Genomic DNA, 18,785 nt, shown 5'->3' with positions numbered 1-18,785 from the left:
TATTAGAATATATTTTAAAAAATTTATATGATTTGAATTTCAACTAATTTTATCTAACCTAAATTATTTGATAATAATTATTAAAAATTTTGAATCACTTATAATCTAAAAATACATGTAAAAAAAAAATTAATATAGAAGGATATTATTATAATATATTTTGTTTAAAGGGTAACAGTTAAGACTTTCCAAAAATGTGGAGCCTATCTGATTTAATTTTTCGTGGGACCCACTGTAACTTCGCCAATTTTGATTAAGGCCCGGTAAACGTGGCCTTAAAATTTATTAACGCCAGCATTGGAATCAGTTTACTCTAAACCAGAGAAAGAAGAAGAAAACAAGAACTTTATTCCGAAGAGGACATTAACACAGGCCTGATTCTACACAAGATTTTCCATTTCTCGTGTGAGAACAGTCCTTAATGCTATAATCTTTCTTTACTTTCTAGGATTATTATGCTTCGATTGCTGTGAATCTTCCATTTACTGATTTCGCAGTGAAATTGATGTATGAGACAGAGATCGTCGAAGCAGAACGGAAGAATCGAGGAAACCAGATGGAGAACACTCATTCCTGTCCTCGAAGATTGAATTTCAATCTCAAAAATCTTCCTCCAATTAATAACTCGCTCATTGGAACTGGAAATCACTCCTCTATTTCGGTATAATTCGGTTGATTTCCTGCGATTGTATTCGATTTTCTTTGGAATTCTAAAGGATTTTGATTTTGATCTCACTTGTTTCAGGCTAAATTCGAGAAATCCAGGTATATTAGGCGCGTTCCTCAGTTTATCCCCCAGAATCACCGGCCGAACGAATATGCTGGCTTGCCGATGAAACCAGCGTGTTCTGGTTCCGCTCGAGCTCTGAATTCGAAGACGATTCCGGAGGCCCCGTCGGATTCCTTCGTTCAAAAGAAAGACAATAGCCAGGAAATAGCTTCGAGGAGTAGCTGTTGCGGACATGGCTCGACCAAAGAAGGTACCGGTTTAAACCTAGTTCCTCAACTTGATTAATTGCTGTTCGGAATTCGAGATAGATGATTCCTGTTATGTTTCATCATTTTCATGGATTGCTCTTTTATTCTTGATTTTGTGGTTTCCTTCTAAAAATTGATTGTTCAACTCACATGCATTTCATCAGGAACACTGTCTTTATCGCCCATTTACCCCCAATCCCTTTCCCACTTCATTATTAATATTCGTCCATTAATTTCAAGGTGCAGTTGTGAAAAAGAAAAAAGAAAGAAAGTTGTATATGGTAAGCATTTGGTCTCTGAAGTCTAAACCTTCCAAAACAGAACTCTGGATCAGGATCATTTTCCGGATTGTGTTTGAACAGTATCATTACATTCTACTTTTCTTTTGATTCTTTTCAGGATGATTTGTATTCAATAACAGAATGGAGTTGTGTGTGAATAGTGTATTCCAAGCCACACAAGAACGACAATATTAGACTCTATAAATCATTTGATCACAATCTGTAGTGGCAGAAAGTTTTGAGAGTAGTTTTATAAACTAAGGCTTAGTTGATATCGATTTTGCTTTTACTTGTCTGTTTTTGAATTTATGTTTATTTAGTCTCAACTTTCCAATTATAGTATTCAATCAAATTCTATAACCAAAAAGATTTAGAAAACTACTTTTTTAGTTTTTAAAACTTGACTTGGATTTTAAAATATTACAAGAAGTTGATAACAAAAACTTAGGAGTGGAAGTAGCGTTTAATCCAAAATCCAATGCGGTTTAAGTTATTAGTTTTTCTTTCTTAAAAAAACCAAGTTACTAGTCTAACCCTCAAGGGGTGCCCTGCTCGTGGGAGCTAGAACCTACCTCATATGTGTAAATAAGAGAATAAATAATTTAATATCTTTTTTTCGTCTTTTAGAGTTGACTTTGGAGTTGAGCTCTCTAGAGACTACTAGGGTGAGTCATGAGAAAAATACAAGGCATGGGTCTGATTCTCCATTGATCAATTCAAAGAAAAACTCACAAGAACAAAATAAGAGAAAACGTAGAAATCAGTTATTCAAACTTGTACCTTTTTTTTTTTTAATTAAAAGATTGAATATAATTTTGCGATCAACTAGCAAAAAGCACACAAGCTCTTTCACTGTGATGGCTTACTTAATCTTCGTTTAAGCTGGATGAGGAAAACGGCTTACTTTTTATCGACGATTTTTTGGTGTTGACCTCCTTTCTCTATTGAAACTTGAGTATATTGCCTTTCTGATTCCCATAAGCATTCCCATGGCGTTACTGAAAAGCACTGTGAATGCTCCAGAAATTTCCATTTTGGGCATTCAAAAGTTTGCTTTAATGGTTTGGCTTTAACTTTCCATTTTAGGTACTCCAGAAAAGAGAGCGGCAAAGTCCCTTCTGTTTGAGATATGCACTGCAAATCACTGGCAGCCTCCTCTATTTGAATGCTGCGAGGAAGAAGGTCCAAGCCATGCAAAAAAGTAAGCTCAATAACTCTCATTAACATAAGTTATGACCTTACAAACTCTTTATTCAAGTAACTTGTCAGCGCCAAACTTTCAACGCCCTGATATCTGCCTTTTGGTCTTGTGCATTACGCAATAGAAGTCAAAAGTTGCCGCCTTCTAACAACTATTTTTGAAGCTTTTACAGCGTTTCTGCCTTTTATATTCAAAATGGTACAATTAATTTCATGTCGACATGGAATCAGCTGATCAAGGTTTCTTTTTTAGCTTGAACTCTGAGAAATGTCCTCAATGTTTGGATTTGACATGTTCATTATCTGTGTGCAAACATGAACAAGAATATAGATTCGAACGTATTTCCGAAAAATAAAAACATCCAAGCAAATAATCAATCAGTAACTAGATTCATTTTTTGAAAACCCAAATAAAGTCATTATTTGATGGGATTTTAGTAATTGATGCAAAATTTTTATTTTGATTCAGGTACAGATTCAAGGTTACTGTTGAGATGAAGGGAGCTTCTGAAACAGTTTTGGAATGCTATGGAAACCTTCAAACAAGAAAGAAAGTTGCAGCAGAGCATGCAGCAGAAGGAGCAATATGGTACTTAAAGAATTTGGGATATTGTTTTAAAAGATAATTAGGAATTCTAAAGAACAAGAAATGCCAAATGAGTAAGTCCTTTTTGAACCTAGACTCTTTCCCTGGAGCTAAATTTTCACTCTAACACACAAGTACATGTTCAGGAGTAATTTTAAAATTGCTAAAATCAATTTTCTTGTGTTAAAAATTAGTTCAAAATAAGTCAATAATCACTCAAAATTAATTTAATATTTACTTTTACATTTTTAGATGTGATTTCATATCATTAAAATAGATTTTTGAATGATTAAAAACTTGTTATAGTGATTTTAAAAATGTCAAAAGTGATTTTGACCATTTAAGAATCCCTCCCAAATATGTTCGGAAGGTTTTTGTTCATATTTTACGCAAATGATATTCATTTATTCATTTTAAAAAGGGAGAAAGTTAGCTCTGTATTTTCCAATTGCTAGAAATCCATATTCTTCTCTTAGTATTCCAATAGGGTTGAAATATTAGTTGTCTAAAAGTGATAATAATGGAGAGTATAATAATATTTTAAAAAAAATTGTAAATATAGCAAAGTCTATTTGTGATAGACATTTATCGCGACATAGTTTATTACTAATAGATTTCTATTAGTAATATGGTCTAATACTTTGAGTCTGATTGATATATTTGCAACTGTCCCTAAAATAAATAAAAATATATTTAAGCTAATTTTGAGTTTAAAATAGCATCATTTTAATGACACATCACACTTTTTTTTTCCAAAAAAAAAAAAAAAACTATTGTATCACACGTTTAATTGAATATTTACTAAACGTGTGGGATTCGATTGGACCATTTGAAATCTAGGAACAAATTAAGGGACCAACTTGTGTATTCTCATTTAAAAATTACTTTTATTGTAAAAGCACACCTAAAACAATAGGTTAAAAATATTATTTTGGGCTTTATACTTTTGAATCTCAAATTCCATGGTTAGTTTGAAATCAATTTTAATCAAATTTGGTAAAATAATTATAATAATTTTAATTCATGAACAGACTGTGTGTGAACATAAATGCTTTCATAATCATAATTTACAAAGAAAGGATTAATAGAGGCTACGCTTGTCATAGAAAAGTTAACCATATAAACTAAAAATATTGACTTATTTTAATAAGATTAAAAATTGTTATTTGTTTCTAAACTTTCATAAAGTAACAATTTAGACATTGAATATTAGTATTTTACAATTTAGTACTTTTACCTTTAAATTTATAATGATTTAGTCCTTAAAGTGAAAAATATTGTTAGAATTAAATGGAATTCCTTGTATATAGACCGATAAATTAATTAAAAATCAAATGTGTTAATAATTTATAAAAGATTAAATTGTTACATAATAAAAACTAGAATTTGATTTTGAGGGAGTTTTTTTTTTAAAGATTAATTTATCTAAATGATAGAGACTCAATTCTTAAGAATTTTAAAGTCTATAGACTAAAATATTATAAATATAAGATATGAAGAAGTAAGACACCATTAGATAACCATTTGATTTGTGGTATTTGAGATTTTTGATTGTTTTTTTCACTAATTCTTTACCATAAATTTTCATCTTTCTTAACTAAATATTTGAATTCTAAGCTAAATTTGAAAATCAGAAACAAGTTTTCAACTACTTTGTTTTAGTTTTCAAAATTTAACTTGGTTTTTGAAAGTTATTCTTAAAAAGTAAATAATAATAATAATAAGGGAATCTTGGTTAGTGGTATCGTTATTTATAAGATGGTTATCAAACGAAGCCTACATTATTTCTTATTAGAGGTCAAATATTTCATTGTTATACATATTAAAATTAGAGACTGAACTAAGTTATCTTGAAAGTATAAATACTAAATTTAGATATTTTAAAGTATAATGAATAAACTTGAACAAGTCCCATAATACATGGATCAAAATGATATATTAACAACCAAAGGGAGTATATTTCAATAATAGTTTACATGCACTTCATCTTATGACACGAGGTTTGGTTATCAATCTTCCAATGGTTGAACTAAAAAGAAAAGGATATTTTAACGAAAACAAAATTGAGAAACTTGAAAAGACTTCTATTGAGAAAAGTAGGAAGACTTCACTCGCTCTAGTAGTTGTCTAATGTATGAAGAAAAGGTTTCTATTTAGGGTTTGTCACAGATATTGTCTTATGGGCATAGATATTAAATGTATGATATTTAAATATTTGAATAATTATTTTAAATGACAAAACTACTAGAAATATTTTTAAATATAGCAAAATGTCAATGTCTATAGACAAGGACATTCTACTATTATTTGTAAATAAGTTTGCTCATTTTACTATATTTGAAAACAATCATAAATATTTCGCATAATAGGTATTTGTGTTTGGATATGTAAGATATGTAAGTATTTGTGTTTGACTATGTAAGTTTTCTTCCTTTACGGAACTTCTTCTTCTCTTCTATATTGGCTTTCTTGGATTTAAGGTATGTCTAGGATGGGCCCGGAGGATTTCTGGCAGTTAATGCTTAAGAAGTTGGATAGGGACGACAGGGACAAAGGCGTGGTTATCATGTGATAGATTTAGTCTTACCGTAATTCCCTTAATCAATTTGGTTCCATAGTTGATCTTCAGGCTTTCAGAGTTGGAGTGGAGATTGTGTTGGTTGACCTTCAGGTGCGGAGAGCCCCCCATCTGAAGGTTAATAGGCTTGAGACCTATGAGAGTCTTGAAAAGTGGATCTCTTCTCTGGTTGGTTGTTGGAAGCTCTACTCTGATGCGTTATGGAGTGAGTTGAAGGGCAAAGTTGGCCTTGCGTGGATTATCCAAGACTCTTATGTTGGACTGGTATGACAACCTTAGAGCGGGGGAGGGGAGGGAGTGAATAGGGTTTAATTAAAATTCTTCTTATGCTCAATTTATACTAATTAGTTTTTTTAAAATTAAATTAATAAAAACCCTAATTTATGTTAACAAGCTTGATAAAAATTAGGTAACAATATACTCAATCAATCTCAACCAACAAAAGAATACAATTAAAACTAAATGCAAAAGTAATTAGAAAAGAGTTAGAGAATAAGACACCATAATTTTTACAGTGGTTCAGTTAAACTCACATCCACTTTCCAAACGCCTCTGGGATTTCGATTTAGAAATCTCCTTTGATTCTTTCCACGGATGAGATTCGAACCATTATTTACTCCTTTTCCAGATTAAAGAGTAAATATGATCCTTTCCACAAGTTAGGATCCAACCATTATAATATTCTTGAAGTATTAAAACACACAATAAAACTTTCTAAAAAGAGTAGATGTACAAATTTGAGCTCACAATACAATAAAGATATCTATTTAGAATAAAACGAAAAAAAAAAAGAAAATTGAAAGTTTGTAAAAAGAGTAACAATGGTGGCTTTTTTTTTTTTTTGTAAATTTTGAGGACTGTAAAGTTGTGAATGTTGGGAATGGTGTCCTAAATCTCTTATATTCTCATAGTTTATAAATTTGTATAAACAATTGTTATTAATAAAAGAAACGTTATTTTATATGTGTATTAATTCAATCCAATAAACTAAGAACTTAGGTTATTTTATGTAGTTTAAACATGTATGTGGTGACATACAAATGGATCTTGTTTAAGTAATAACCTAAATGATCTGTAGTATATGGATAAGGTTGGATGCCTTATCCTTTTGACACTACGGATACGACCTACTTTGTAATTGTTACAATTGTTGTAACGTATTATAAATGAAATGATCCTGATCATTCATGTGGAGATATGTGAGTGAGGGTATCCTATACAAAGAGTTTGTATAAGACCAAACCACGAAATAATTAGTCTCTTTTTATAACACCGTTATTGGAAGAGACTTGCATTTCACTAGGATGACCATAGTGAAAGAAATCGAATATGAGGATTTCCATGAGCAACGGAAGGATCTTTCCAAATTTCAATCGTATATGAACTTTATAATTACAATCACAAACGGAAACATACGGTTATGCGAAATACAGAAATTATAACATGCTTTACTATAGATCAAAGACAATAAATAACAAACCTTTGCAGACTCATCTTTAAGTTCCTTGATCACGAACACTCGACCACATCAACACAATAACACACAAACGTTCGTCCAACACGACTGCTACATTGCACGAACACCACGCACTCGAACTAAGCGATCGCCAAGGTCACGAACACGCCAAACTCCGCGAACGGCCTCCACAGAACCTTGACAGTGTCGAGTTGAGTATGACACCACCAAGAAGGTTACCTTGGTATTCTCGGTATGAGAATCCATAGGGTGGGCTTTGTGTGGACTTAGTTTGAGGCAGAATACCGGAGGAACCACAATCGTGTAAATGATTGAGCAAGTGGGAGATGGAACAACCTATCGTATAGGTCAATGCCCAATCGTTTAGGAAAAGCTATGCGATCGTCTAACAAAAGCTATACGATCGTTTAGCTCATCGTCTAGTTGAGTGTCTATTGTGTAAGAACACTCCATGATCGTTTAGCTAACAACAAGTTGTCGTTTAGTAAATCTGATTTACTTGACAACTTCTCCGTGAGAATTTTCTGAGAATGGAAAAAACAAAATCACAAATTTTCAAATCTTATTTCTTTTCTTTCTAAAATTAGAAAAATATTTTTCCTTTTATCTCACGGTTACCATGAAACCATCAATAACCTCCCACTCAATTGGTTATTAGAGAAAAATTAATATTATTATAAATATAAATGATAACTAATTTACTATAATCTATTTATAATCTATAGTTTTAATATTTCATCTCATGAAATATATAAACCATAGCTTTTTTTCTATTTCATGGCACTTAATGTAAATCTCATTTACATTAACCCTCCATTAGATGTATCTCATACATCATACTGATCATATCATATATAATCGAATTATCTCTTCTCAATTCGAATATTTCAAATCAACACCAAGAACTAATTCTCAACTTGAATCTATTGAGCTACCAAGAGAACCTTATGGACCTGTAGCTCAAAGCTCCAATGGTACGTAAATAACTGACTAAACTCTTTAGTCACGGGATCCACCATCCGTTAACTACCAGACGCTCCACTAAAGACTGACAGCTGAACTCTCTTTACCACAGATATATTATGTGTTCATCTTAATCAATCAATAGTGCGACAACCCTTCATAGATCGCTCATAAGTACAACTCCGCCAATAACTGTTATGCCCCTGTAGTTATATCTAACTCGTTAAGTACCACTGAATCCTCTAATGAACATAAGCTTACTATGACTTAGTTCTTTCATCCAAAGAGAAGCTGTGATCACTATGTTCAAGCCCCGAAATCAACCCTTAAGGGAGCAATCTCTCCAGTTACACCTACTTCGGGGAAGGAGTGAATTCCATCTTGTGTAAGTGAGTTTCCAGCTTCCAGATTAGACAAGTCCTCAAAAGGGTAGGCATGTTGAGTTGGGAATCTGGCCACTCTCATCCATACTAATAAAAGGACTGCCCTCTAAGGTAGGAGTTTCCAAAATACTCTGGGTTGAGGTCGTATCACCTATGGTCATTTAGGTGAGGTATAAGTCTCTAGTATCAACGACGTTATATACAGAGTTTAGTCATCTCGTGGTCCAATCTTATACAAACTCTTTGTATAAGACACCCCCGCTTGCATGTCTCCACATGAATGGCCAGGTTCTACCATCTGTAGTAGTTTACAACACTTGCAAACCTCTACAGAGCGGGTTGTATCCGTAGTGTCACTAAGATCAGGTATCCCACTTTAATCCTTATACTACAGACCTATGTAGGTTATCACTTAAGGCATGATTCACTTGTATATCACATATACATGCTTAAGTTTACATAAGATAACCATGGAGCTTTGTTTATTGGATATGAGTAAATGCCAAAATGAAATAACAATTATTTTATTCATAAAACAATGTGTATAATTATAAACAACGAGACTTCGAGAGAATTAGGACACTAATCCCAACAATCTTCCACTTATTCTAATGCCTCGGGAGACTAATGTACAATACAATATAAAATATGTACAATATACAATAAACTAGGGCTTACCCTAGTATCATCTCCCACTTGCCCTAGACAAGATGCCACATGTCCCGCAGACCCGGACTCTCCAGATGACCCTCGAACACTTTAGCTGTGAGAGGCTTTGTAAAGGGATTAGCAACGTTGTGCTCCGAAGCGATCTTCGTGACTATCACATCACCGCGATGCATAATCTCCCTAATCAAGTGGTATTTTCGCTCTATATGTTTACCCCGACGATGACTCCGAGGCTCCTTCGAATTTGCCACAGTCTTGCTATTATCACAATAAAGAGTGATAGGAAAATCCATATGTGGAACAACTTCCAAATCTGAAAGGAATTTTCTCAGCCAAACAGCTTCCTTAACTGCTTCACAAGTGGCTATGTATTCGGCTTCCATAGTGGAGTCTACGATGCATCCTTGCTTGATGCTTCGCCACACTACAACACCTCCATTCAGAGTGAACACTGACCTCGATGTCGATTTGCGAGAATCTCTATCGGTCTGAAAGTCAGAGTCCGTGTTCCTGTAAGGATCAAATTATTATCTCCATACACGAGCATATAGTATCTCATTCTCCGAAGATACTTGAGGATCGTCTTGACTGCCGTCTAGTGATTAAATCCTAGATTGGACTGATACCAACTGAAAATCTCTACTGCATAGCAAATGTCTGGTCTGGTACACAACATTGCATACATTAGGCTTCCTATAGTAGAAGCATAGGGAATCCATCTCATCTCCTCAACCTCTTGAGGTGTCTTAGGATATTGATACTTGGACAAAACGATTCCATGCCTGAAGGTAACAAACTCCTCTTGGAATCTTGCATTTTGTACCTGATCAATATTTGATCGATTTGCAATGCCTGAGACATGGCTAACCATTTGTTCTTACAATCTCGAAAGATCTAGATCCTTAGAACATATTGCGCGTCACCCAAATCTTTCATTTGGAACTGGGCAGCTAACCATTTCTTAATGTCAGTCAGATACCCTACATCATTCCCAATGAGTAGGATATCATCCACATATAGTACCAGGAAGCTACTAAGCTATTGATGATTTTATTGTAGACACAAGGTTCATCAATGTTCTGATCAAAGCCAAACGACTTGACCGCAGTGTCAAATCTAATGTTCTATGATCTAGATGCTTGTTTCAACCCATAAATGGACCTATTAAGCTTGCCAACTTTTTGCTCTTGATCTGGAACAATGAACCCCTCTGGTTGAGTCATATAGATAGTCTCCTCAAGATTACCATTAAGAAAGGCAGTCTTGACGTCCATTTTCCATATTTCATAATCATAAAATGTGGCTATGGACAGGAGTATTCGAATAGACTTGATCATGACAACAGTTTAGAAAGTTCATAACCTTCTCATTACGTTGAGACAGTCTCAACTCTTAAGCTGGTTGACTAGATGTTCCGACCTCAACAACTCTTGTTGAACCCTTAAGAATCTCAGTCTCATTAGAAATCTAACGCAAAACGAACTTACTTTGTGGATTATGATCCCGGATATGGTCTTCTTCCAAGAAGATAGTATTTGTAGAAACAAACACTTTTTTCTCACTCGGATCATAGAAGTATCCACCTTTCATTTCCTTGGGGTACCTTACAAAGAGACAAACCTTCAAACACGGTTCCAACTTATTTGGGTTAGTCACAAGCACATGTGCTGAACAACCCCAAATCTTGAAGTGGCGTAAACTACCTTTACGACCTCTCCACAACTCAAAAGGTGTTTCAGAAACACTTTTCGAGTGAACGTTGTTCAGGATATAGCATGCAGTCTCCACTGTAAAACCCCAAAACGAGTCTAGAAGATGAGCATAACTCATCATAGACTGAACCATGTCCAACAAGATTCTGTTTCTCCTTTCTGATACACCATTCCGCTGAGGTGTACTAGGGGCCGAGAGTTGAGACACAATCCCATGTTCTATCATATAGTTCTGGAATTGGAGGTCCATATACTCTCTACCACGATCAGATCGTAGTGTTTTATCTTCTTACTTAACAAGTTTTCAACTTCAGCCTTATACTCTTTGAACTTGTCAAGGGCTTCAGACTTACATTTCATTAGGTATAGATACCCGTACCTTGAATATTCATTTATGAAAGAGATGAAATATTTATACACATCTCGAGCCCTAACATTCATCGGACCACAGAGGTCTGAATGTACAAGCTCCAAGGCTTCTTTGGCTCTGTAACATTTTTCCAGTAAATGGTCGTTCGGTCATCTTGCCTTCGAGGCATGATTCATATACTGGCAATGAGTTTTCTTCTAAACTCTTTAAAAGTCCATTTTTCACCATCTTCTCAATTCTATTGAGGTTGATATGACCTAACCTTAGATTTCAAATATGGGAGTTTTCCTTAGGAGAAACCTTTGGTCTTTTAACTGTTGTAATCGTACTGAATATTTCAGTGTTAAACAAGGCTTTTATGACTAATGACCTTACTACATATAAGTTACTTTCCATTGAACCATAACCAATCTCCATTCCATTTTTGAAAATAAACACTTTATTCTCAGAAAAGGAGATGGCATACCCTTGTTCAATGAGACAAGAAACCGAGATTAAGTTCCTCTTAATATGAGAAACTACAAAAACATTATCTAATAATAGATAACGTTTCTTGTCAACAAATAACTGCAGCCTGCCTACAGCAATAGCTAAAACAACCTCATCAGTATCAACTCGTAAAGTCATGTCTCCTTGTGGAAACATTTTCTAGGAACTGAATCTTTGGTAAGAGGAACTGACATCATTGGTAGCACCCGAATCTAAGATCTAGGCAGAATCATCATTCTCCTCCTAACACGTTTCCAACACCAATAAATCAGATTTACTTTCTTTCCTCCTCTTTTAGAGAGTAGTGGTATCAGTTCAGAACAACTGACACTACTGATTTTGTCATCCATCCCTTTGTGCTCGAAAAGTAAGAACTGATGTTCAAACAAATCTCGCAACCAGTCAATGATCTTGCGTGCAATGACCATGCTCTCAACCCTTTTGGCCAAAACATCATGTATATTAGCCAAAATTTGAAGTTGGGCCAATGAATTAGCCTTCATCCACACCTCATATGCATTACGAACACTTTGCAGTGCATCAAGGGTCGGGACTTGAGGACATTCCTCAACCATGACAAATTCGAGGTTGTTTGCCATGAAATACGTTTAACACGATTCTTTCCACTGTATGTAATCAGTCATATTAAAAGCACTAAACGGAAATACTAACGAGTTGTTGAAAAGAAAAACACATTGACCTATGTTAGGTTTTAAGTAAATGCTCGCCGTAAAATAAACAACATCCAATAAGGTTTTAGCAAAACTAATATGAACCCCGTGTGACATCTAGTTTCGTAATGACGCTTCAAAGGTTTAGGACAAAAGCTGTCGAAGGGAGGTAAATTATCCCTCCTCTGAATTGAGAAGATCTCAAGCGGTCATTAATACCAGAACAACTTTTGTTCTTATAACGACTAACCATCATTGATTTGGCCAAGAGATCATTAACTTATTTCACAATCTTCCATAAGTGTGACCCGCCATTTTAGACCCTAGAGATCCGCTCAAACAGTCAATCCGAAGGGAAAAATCCGATTGAAGCAAAACCTAAAGTGACCCTATCCATTTCTAGAGTTCACCTTGATCTTGACTAACTGCAAAAAAACCCATCCGAAGGGAGATGCTCCCAGGGCGCCATGAGGGAGTACAGAATGGTCTCACGGTGTGAACCAATGACAGAGATCATAGGACGTGTTGACACACACCCTTCACCCACTTACTATAAACACTCTCTCCGTCTACCTTGATATTGACTCATGCAAACNAGGACGTGTTGACACACACCCTTCACCCACTTACTATAAACACTCTCTCCGTCTACCTTGATATTGACTCATGCAAACACCATCCGAAGGGGGATGCTCTCAGGGCACCACGAGGCCAAGCATGAATCTCACGGTGTGAACATACAGGGAGAAACGTGAGTGGAATCATAGACATATCAAATACATCTTTTCCTCACTGAGTATTTTACAACCTAGGGTTTAGTTTACTTAGAAAAAACATGGCTAAGGATTTTAACTAAGTAACTTTTAGATTTGCCCAAGAGTAACTTTTATCTTAGATAGTTTAACAACTTTTGATCATCATCCATTAAACTCTTTAACGGAGTCTTTGATCAATTGTCGCATGCTTGTAGAAAATCTATCTAATTCACCTTTTCAGGTAGGTTCCCAGGTAGGGGTGTTCCATTTCTGCCAGCTTAAGAACCCCAGCCTAGACAGAACTCGCCTTAGACAAAAGGTCCCTTATAGATAGATTTAAAACAAATTTAATCTTTTATGCCAATCAATTTATTCCTATTAAACCAATTTTAAAAGATTAATCTAGGTTACTAAACTCTTTAGAACCATTTGAACTTAGGTTTATCTCAATCCAATTTTAAAACCTTTTTAAAAAACTTGAGTTCACCCTAAGTCCACATGCAATCTTTCTTATTGATTTTAGTTCTAATTTCCTTTACAACACTTATAAACGGAAACAACCAAAACCACAATGCTAAGCTAACACATGCAAGATTTTCATAACGATTATAAACAGCCTAAGTGTCATGCTCAATGCATTGTTCATTCATTGTTACTTCTTTTATATAACGCTTATACAAAACAGTAATGAAACAAGCATAACATGTTTCCATTCACCCTTAGACTATAACACTTATAATAAAAGGATGATGTATGATAATGCTCACAACATGCAAAATATAACTCTTATATTTCATGATACATGCGCATGCTTTCATATAATTTCTTCATGCTAGATTATGACATTTATAATACATGATGCATGAATAATTGCACAACCTAAGGTGGGTTTTTAAACTATATGTCAAACATTTTGCCATATAAACACCATACATCACATGTATAATAAACAAATGTTGCTGAACCGGGTAAAATTGCCTTAAATCTACAAAAATAAAGCTAACTATTACAAAAACCAAGGAGTCTTCAGTTCAAACAGGCGAACTGGGACTTGAACTGTCCGGACGAAGCAACGCGTCTCCAACCATCGTGCACCAAACTCCCCATGATCGTATACATGAAAGAACAAACAATTTGCTCTATCGTTTACCAATGCTTCTAGAGCTAAATGTTCGTTTAGCAACGATTGTGTACCTTTTACTAAGCGATCAAGGTATGCGATCGTCTAGCGTGCTCTACACAACACCAGTCTTACATGATCGTCTAAACGAGTACGATGCGATAAAGCACCATCGCCTAAACGATCGTTTAACGAGTACCTTCGTATCATATACCATGCGATCGTGTAGGTAGTAACTAAACGATGAATCAAGCTAACTACACCATCGTCTAGCGCGCCTTTTACTAAACGATGAGCATCAAATGCTCCCACTACGATCGTCTACCTCCAACGTCTACCCGATCGGGCAATCGACGCTACGCAATAGAGTAAACGATTTACCCCATTATTTAGCATTAGCTAAACGACCGTTTAGTAAATATTACACGATCGTATAGAAAAATCCACACGATCGCTTAGATAAATCCCAACAATCATTTACCTTAGGCTATACGAAACGATCAACTCTTGGTTTTCTTCCTCGTTGAGAACCACATCTCCATGCTTCAAAAGTTCATCACGAACGACTCGACTAACTCAAACTTTTTTAATTACAGACTTGATTGCATGTTAATTATGCCCAAAAACACAGGGCCCCTTACAAATTAACACTTTAACAATTAAACAAAAATGCAGAACATCCATCAACGGTTCATCATGAACGACCCGACTAACTCAAACTCTTTGAAAGCTTTAACCAAAGGCAATTAAACTCGTAAACATCCATTAACGCCATCCACAAAAGCATTTAACAATTAAACAGAAATGGAGAAAACCCACCAAAACTATAAAAGAAGTTCAAAAAAGAATTGAAATTTGGAATATCAGAACAACCTGGCTCTGATACCCTTTGAAAGAAATCGATTACGAGGATTTCCATGAGCAGCAGAAGGATCTTTCCAAATTTAAATCGTATATGAACTTTACAATTACAACCACAAACGGAAACATTCGGTTATGCGAAATATAGAAATTGCAGCATGCTTTACTATAACTCAAGGACAAGAAATAACAAACCTTTATAGACTCATCTTCAAGTTCTTTAATCACGAACGCTCGATCACAGCAACACAACAACACACGAACGTTCGTCCAACACGACCGCTACACTGCACGAACATTGCGCACTTGAACTAAACGATCACTAAGGTCATGAACACTGCGAACAACCTCCACAAAACCTCGACAGTGTCGAGTTGAGTATGACACCACCAAGAAGGTTACCTTGGTATTCTCGGTGTGAGAATCCAGAGGATGGCTCTGTGTGGACTTGGTTTGAGGCAGAATACCAGAGGAACAACCTATCGTATAAGTCAATGTACAATCGTTTAGGAAAAGCTATGTGATCGTCTAGCAAAAGTTATGCGATCGGTAGCTCATTGTCTAGCTGAGTGTCTATCGTGTAAGAACACTTCACGATTGTTTAGCTAACTCCAAGCTGTCACTTAGTAAATCTGATTTACTTAACTTCTCCGTGAGAATTTTTCGAGAATAGAAAAAACAAAATCACAAATTTTCAAATCTTATTTCTTTTCTTTCTAAAATTAGGAAAACAGTTTTTCTTTCATCTCACGGTTACCATGAAACCACCAATAACCTCCCACTCAATTGGTTATTAGAGAAAAGGAGATAATTATCCAATAATTAATATTATTATAAATATAAATGATAACTAACTTATAATAATATATTTATAACCTATAATTTTAATATATCATCTCATGAAACATATAAACCATAGCATTTTTTCTATTCCATGGCACTTAATGTAAATCTCATTTACATTAACCCTCAATTAGATGTATCTCATACATCATACCGATCATATCATATATAATAGAATTACCTCTTGTCAATTTGAACATTTCAAATCAACATCAAGAATTGATCCTCAACTTTAGTCTATTAAGCTATCAAGGGGACCTTATGAACCTGTAACTCTATTCGTTGAATTCGTGATGCGAGCTTAGGAGTGTATTGTATAAGGTAATTGGAAAAATGAGTGCAAATGTGAATGATGCGTTGATGCGTTAGTGATGTGTGAAGGGACGCGTGACAGTCCTCTTTATGCGTTCAAGTTTTCCTGAATCAGATCCAAGTATAAATCCAACTTAGGTTCCTGGTAAGTCCAGGGTCGAACTCAGGGATTCAGATTAAAGCTAACACAGAGCTTGTGTTGTAACTAATGTAGAAGTATTCTAAGTGAATGCAGAATGAGTTATTTACACTAAGTTTGTTGTGTGCATGTAAGTTTGCATGTGCGTGCAAGAAGATACAAAAAGGTCAAGTAGAAAACAGTGGGTCGTGTGAAAATGGAGTTTAGTACAAGGGATATGAGTCGATCTAAGTGAGATATACACATACAATATGATGTGAATGAAATGACTTGCTTATCTCCGTTTATGCATTAGATTTCTACTTACTTTCTATTCAACACTTCTCAATTCGAATGTCATACAATTCCCTATCTATAGGATGTATGCGTTAGTCACAGAATGCAATAAAACACTAGTGCGTCTATCTCTAGATGTACCAAGCATTTCTTAATGCTTGCTTGCTTATTCTCTCGAATAATTGAAGCTAAAGTAGATTTTACCAAGTGATTCAGTTGGCTTAGGCGTTTAGAAATGGATTTTGCATGAAGTTATAGATGCATCTAACGTAAAGAAAGAAATAAACAGTGGCAAAGTGAAGTAGATCAAATATGTGAATTCATAAAGAAACCGATTGTCTTTACAAGATCAATACTCAATCAAATGAGATGAAGAGAATTATAATTCAGATGAAAAGAAAAGAGTCAAGCTGCAAAGTACAATCTCTTGTCCTCTTTGGCTCAATTCAAATTCGTGTACAACCAACTTGTAGAAGAAATGGAAGAAAATTCTCTCTCAAGCTAAGCTTTCTCCACTCCTTGATCGACGGTGGGGGTGGTTCTCTTCCTTCCTGTGTTCTTCTTGTCATAGCAGCACAACTCTAAGTCTCTAAATTTTAGAATTATACAATTTGAGCTTAGATCCTCTCATCTGGTGGGATTTCTTTTTTTTTTTATAGGCGTTGTTCTTCACCAACTTGATGATGGGGTAACATCAAATTACATACCCTGGTCAGCCACCTGGCACTCAGATACTTTTCAGACGCCACCAGCTGCAGATGCCAATGCTTGCAAGTGGTGATTTGACACAAACAGCCTGAATCAATGAATCTTTTTACATTGAAACCCCTCCGACGCATGCCTATGTGTTGATGTTTCCTGTGAGACTTGGAATCTTTGTTGAAATCTTGCAATATTATGCATTAATGCTGTAGTATTTCAGTAATAAACACTCTTTTACATGAGTTTGATAATGTTTGAGTAATTCCATGCGTTTTTTATAAGAACGATGAGATTTTATCATTAAAGACCCTAATTGTTCCAACTTTTGAGTGACAATAACTTGTATTTCTACAAGTTATCAAGCTCGAAACTCCAATGGTACGTGAATAACTGACTAAACTCTTTAGTCACGGGATCCACCATATGTTAACTGCTAGGCACTTCACTAAAGACCGACAACTGAACTTTCCTTACCACAGATATATTATATGTCCATCTTAACCAATCAACAATGCAACAACCCTTCACAAATTGCTCATAAATACAACTCGACCAATAACCGTTATGCCCCTGTAGTTACATCTAACTCCTTAAGTAACACTGAATCCTCTAATGAATATAAGTCATAGTTCTACTATGACCGAGTCCTCTCTTCTAAAGAGAAGTTGTAGCCACTATGTTCAAGCCCCAGAATCAACCCTTAAGTGAGCAATCTCTCTACTTACCCTTGCTTTGGGGAAGGAGTGAATTCCATCTTGTGTAAGTGAGTTTCCAGCTCCCAGATCAGACAAGTCCCCAAAAAGGTAGGCATGTTGAGTTGGCAATCTTGCTACTCTCACTCATACTAATCAAAGGACCGCCTTCAAAGACAGGAGTTCCCAAAACACTAAGAATTGAAGCGTGTCACCTATGGTCGTTTAGGTGAGATGTAAGTCTCCAGTATCAACGGCGTTATATACAGAGTCTAGTCATCTTGTGGTCCGGTCTTATACAAACTCTTTGTATAGGACACCCCCTTTGCAGTCTCCATGTGAATGGTCAGGATCTTCCATCCGTAGTAGTTTACAACACTTGCAAACCTCTACAAAGAGGGCCGTATCCGTAGTGTTATCAGGATCAAGTATCCCACCTTAATCCTTATACTACGACATATTTAGGTTATCACTTAAGTCATGATCCATTTGTATATCACATATACATGTTTAAGTTTACATGAGATAACCATGGAGCTTTGTTTATTAGATATGAGTAAATGCCAGAATGAAATAACAGTTATTTTATTCATAAAACAATGGGTATAATTACAAACGAGACTCCGAGAGAATTAGGATACCAATCCCAATACATAGGTGGTTTGACCTTAAAACCTGAGTGAGTTGTAAACTTCTGCCTATGAGGGCAGTCCTTTGATCTGCATAGG

The 18,785-nt window shown here is 35.2% G+C and overlaps 1 protein-coding gene across 4 annotated transcripts; it reads left to right on the top strand.

Annotated features, from left to right (window-relative positions):
• Positions 1-291: 291 nt before the first annotated feature.
• LOC120070927 (ribonuclease 3-like protein 1) lies at positions 292-17,494 on the top strand. Of its 4 annotated transcripts, none has more exons than XM_039022865.1 (5): positions 292-405; positions 519-661; positions 746-980; positions 2,346-2,460; positions 2,929-3,276. In XM_039022865.1, the coding sequence occupies exons 2-5, from the start codon at positions 557-559 to the stop codon at positions 3,083-3,085; spliced, it is 612 nt and encodes a 203-aa protein (XP_038878793.1). In that variant the 5' UTR covers positions 292-405; positions 519-556; the 3' UTR covers positions 3,086-3,276. The 4 variants fall into 4 exon arrangements, with proteins under 4 accessions (XP_038878793.1, XP_038878776.1, XP_038878786.1 ...); XM_039022848.1 differs by having other exon boundaries at positions 306-403; positions 498-661; XM_039022858.1 differs by lacking the exon at positions 292-405 and adding an exon at positions 17,323-17,494 and having other exon boundaries at positions 412-661; positions 2,929-3,048.
• The last annotated feature ends 1,291 nt before the right edge of the window (positions 17,495-18,785 follow it).

The sequence above is a fragment of the Benincasa hispida genome, chromosome 1 (assembly GCF_009727055.1).
Source record: "Benincasa hispida cultivar B227 chromosome 1, ASM972705v1, whole genome shotgun sequence".
Taxonomy (NCBI): domain Eukaryota; kingdom Viridiplantae; phylum Streptophyta; class Magnoliopsida; order Cucurbitales; family Cucurbitaceae; genus Benincasa; species Benincasa hispida.
The sequence above is the reverse complement of the archived record's forward strand: the minus strand, read 5'-3'. Positions and strand labels throughout refer to the sequence as shown.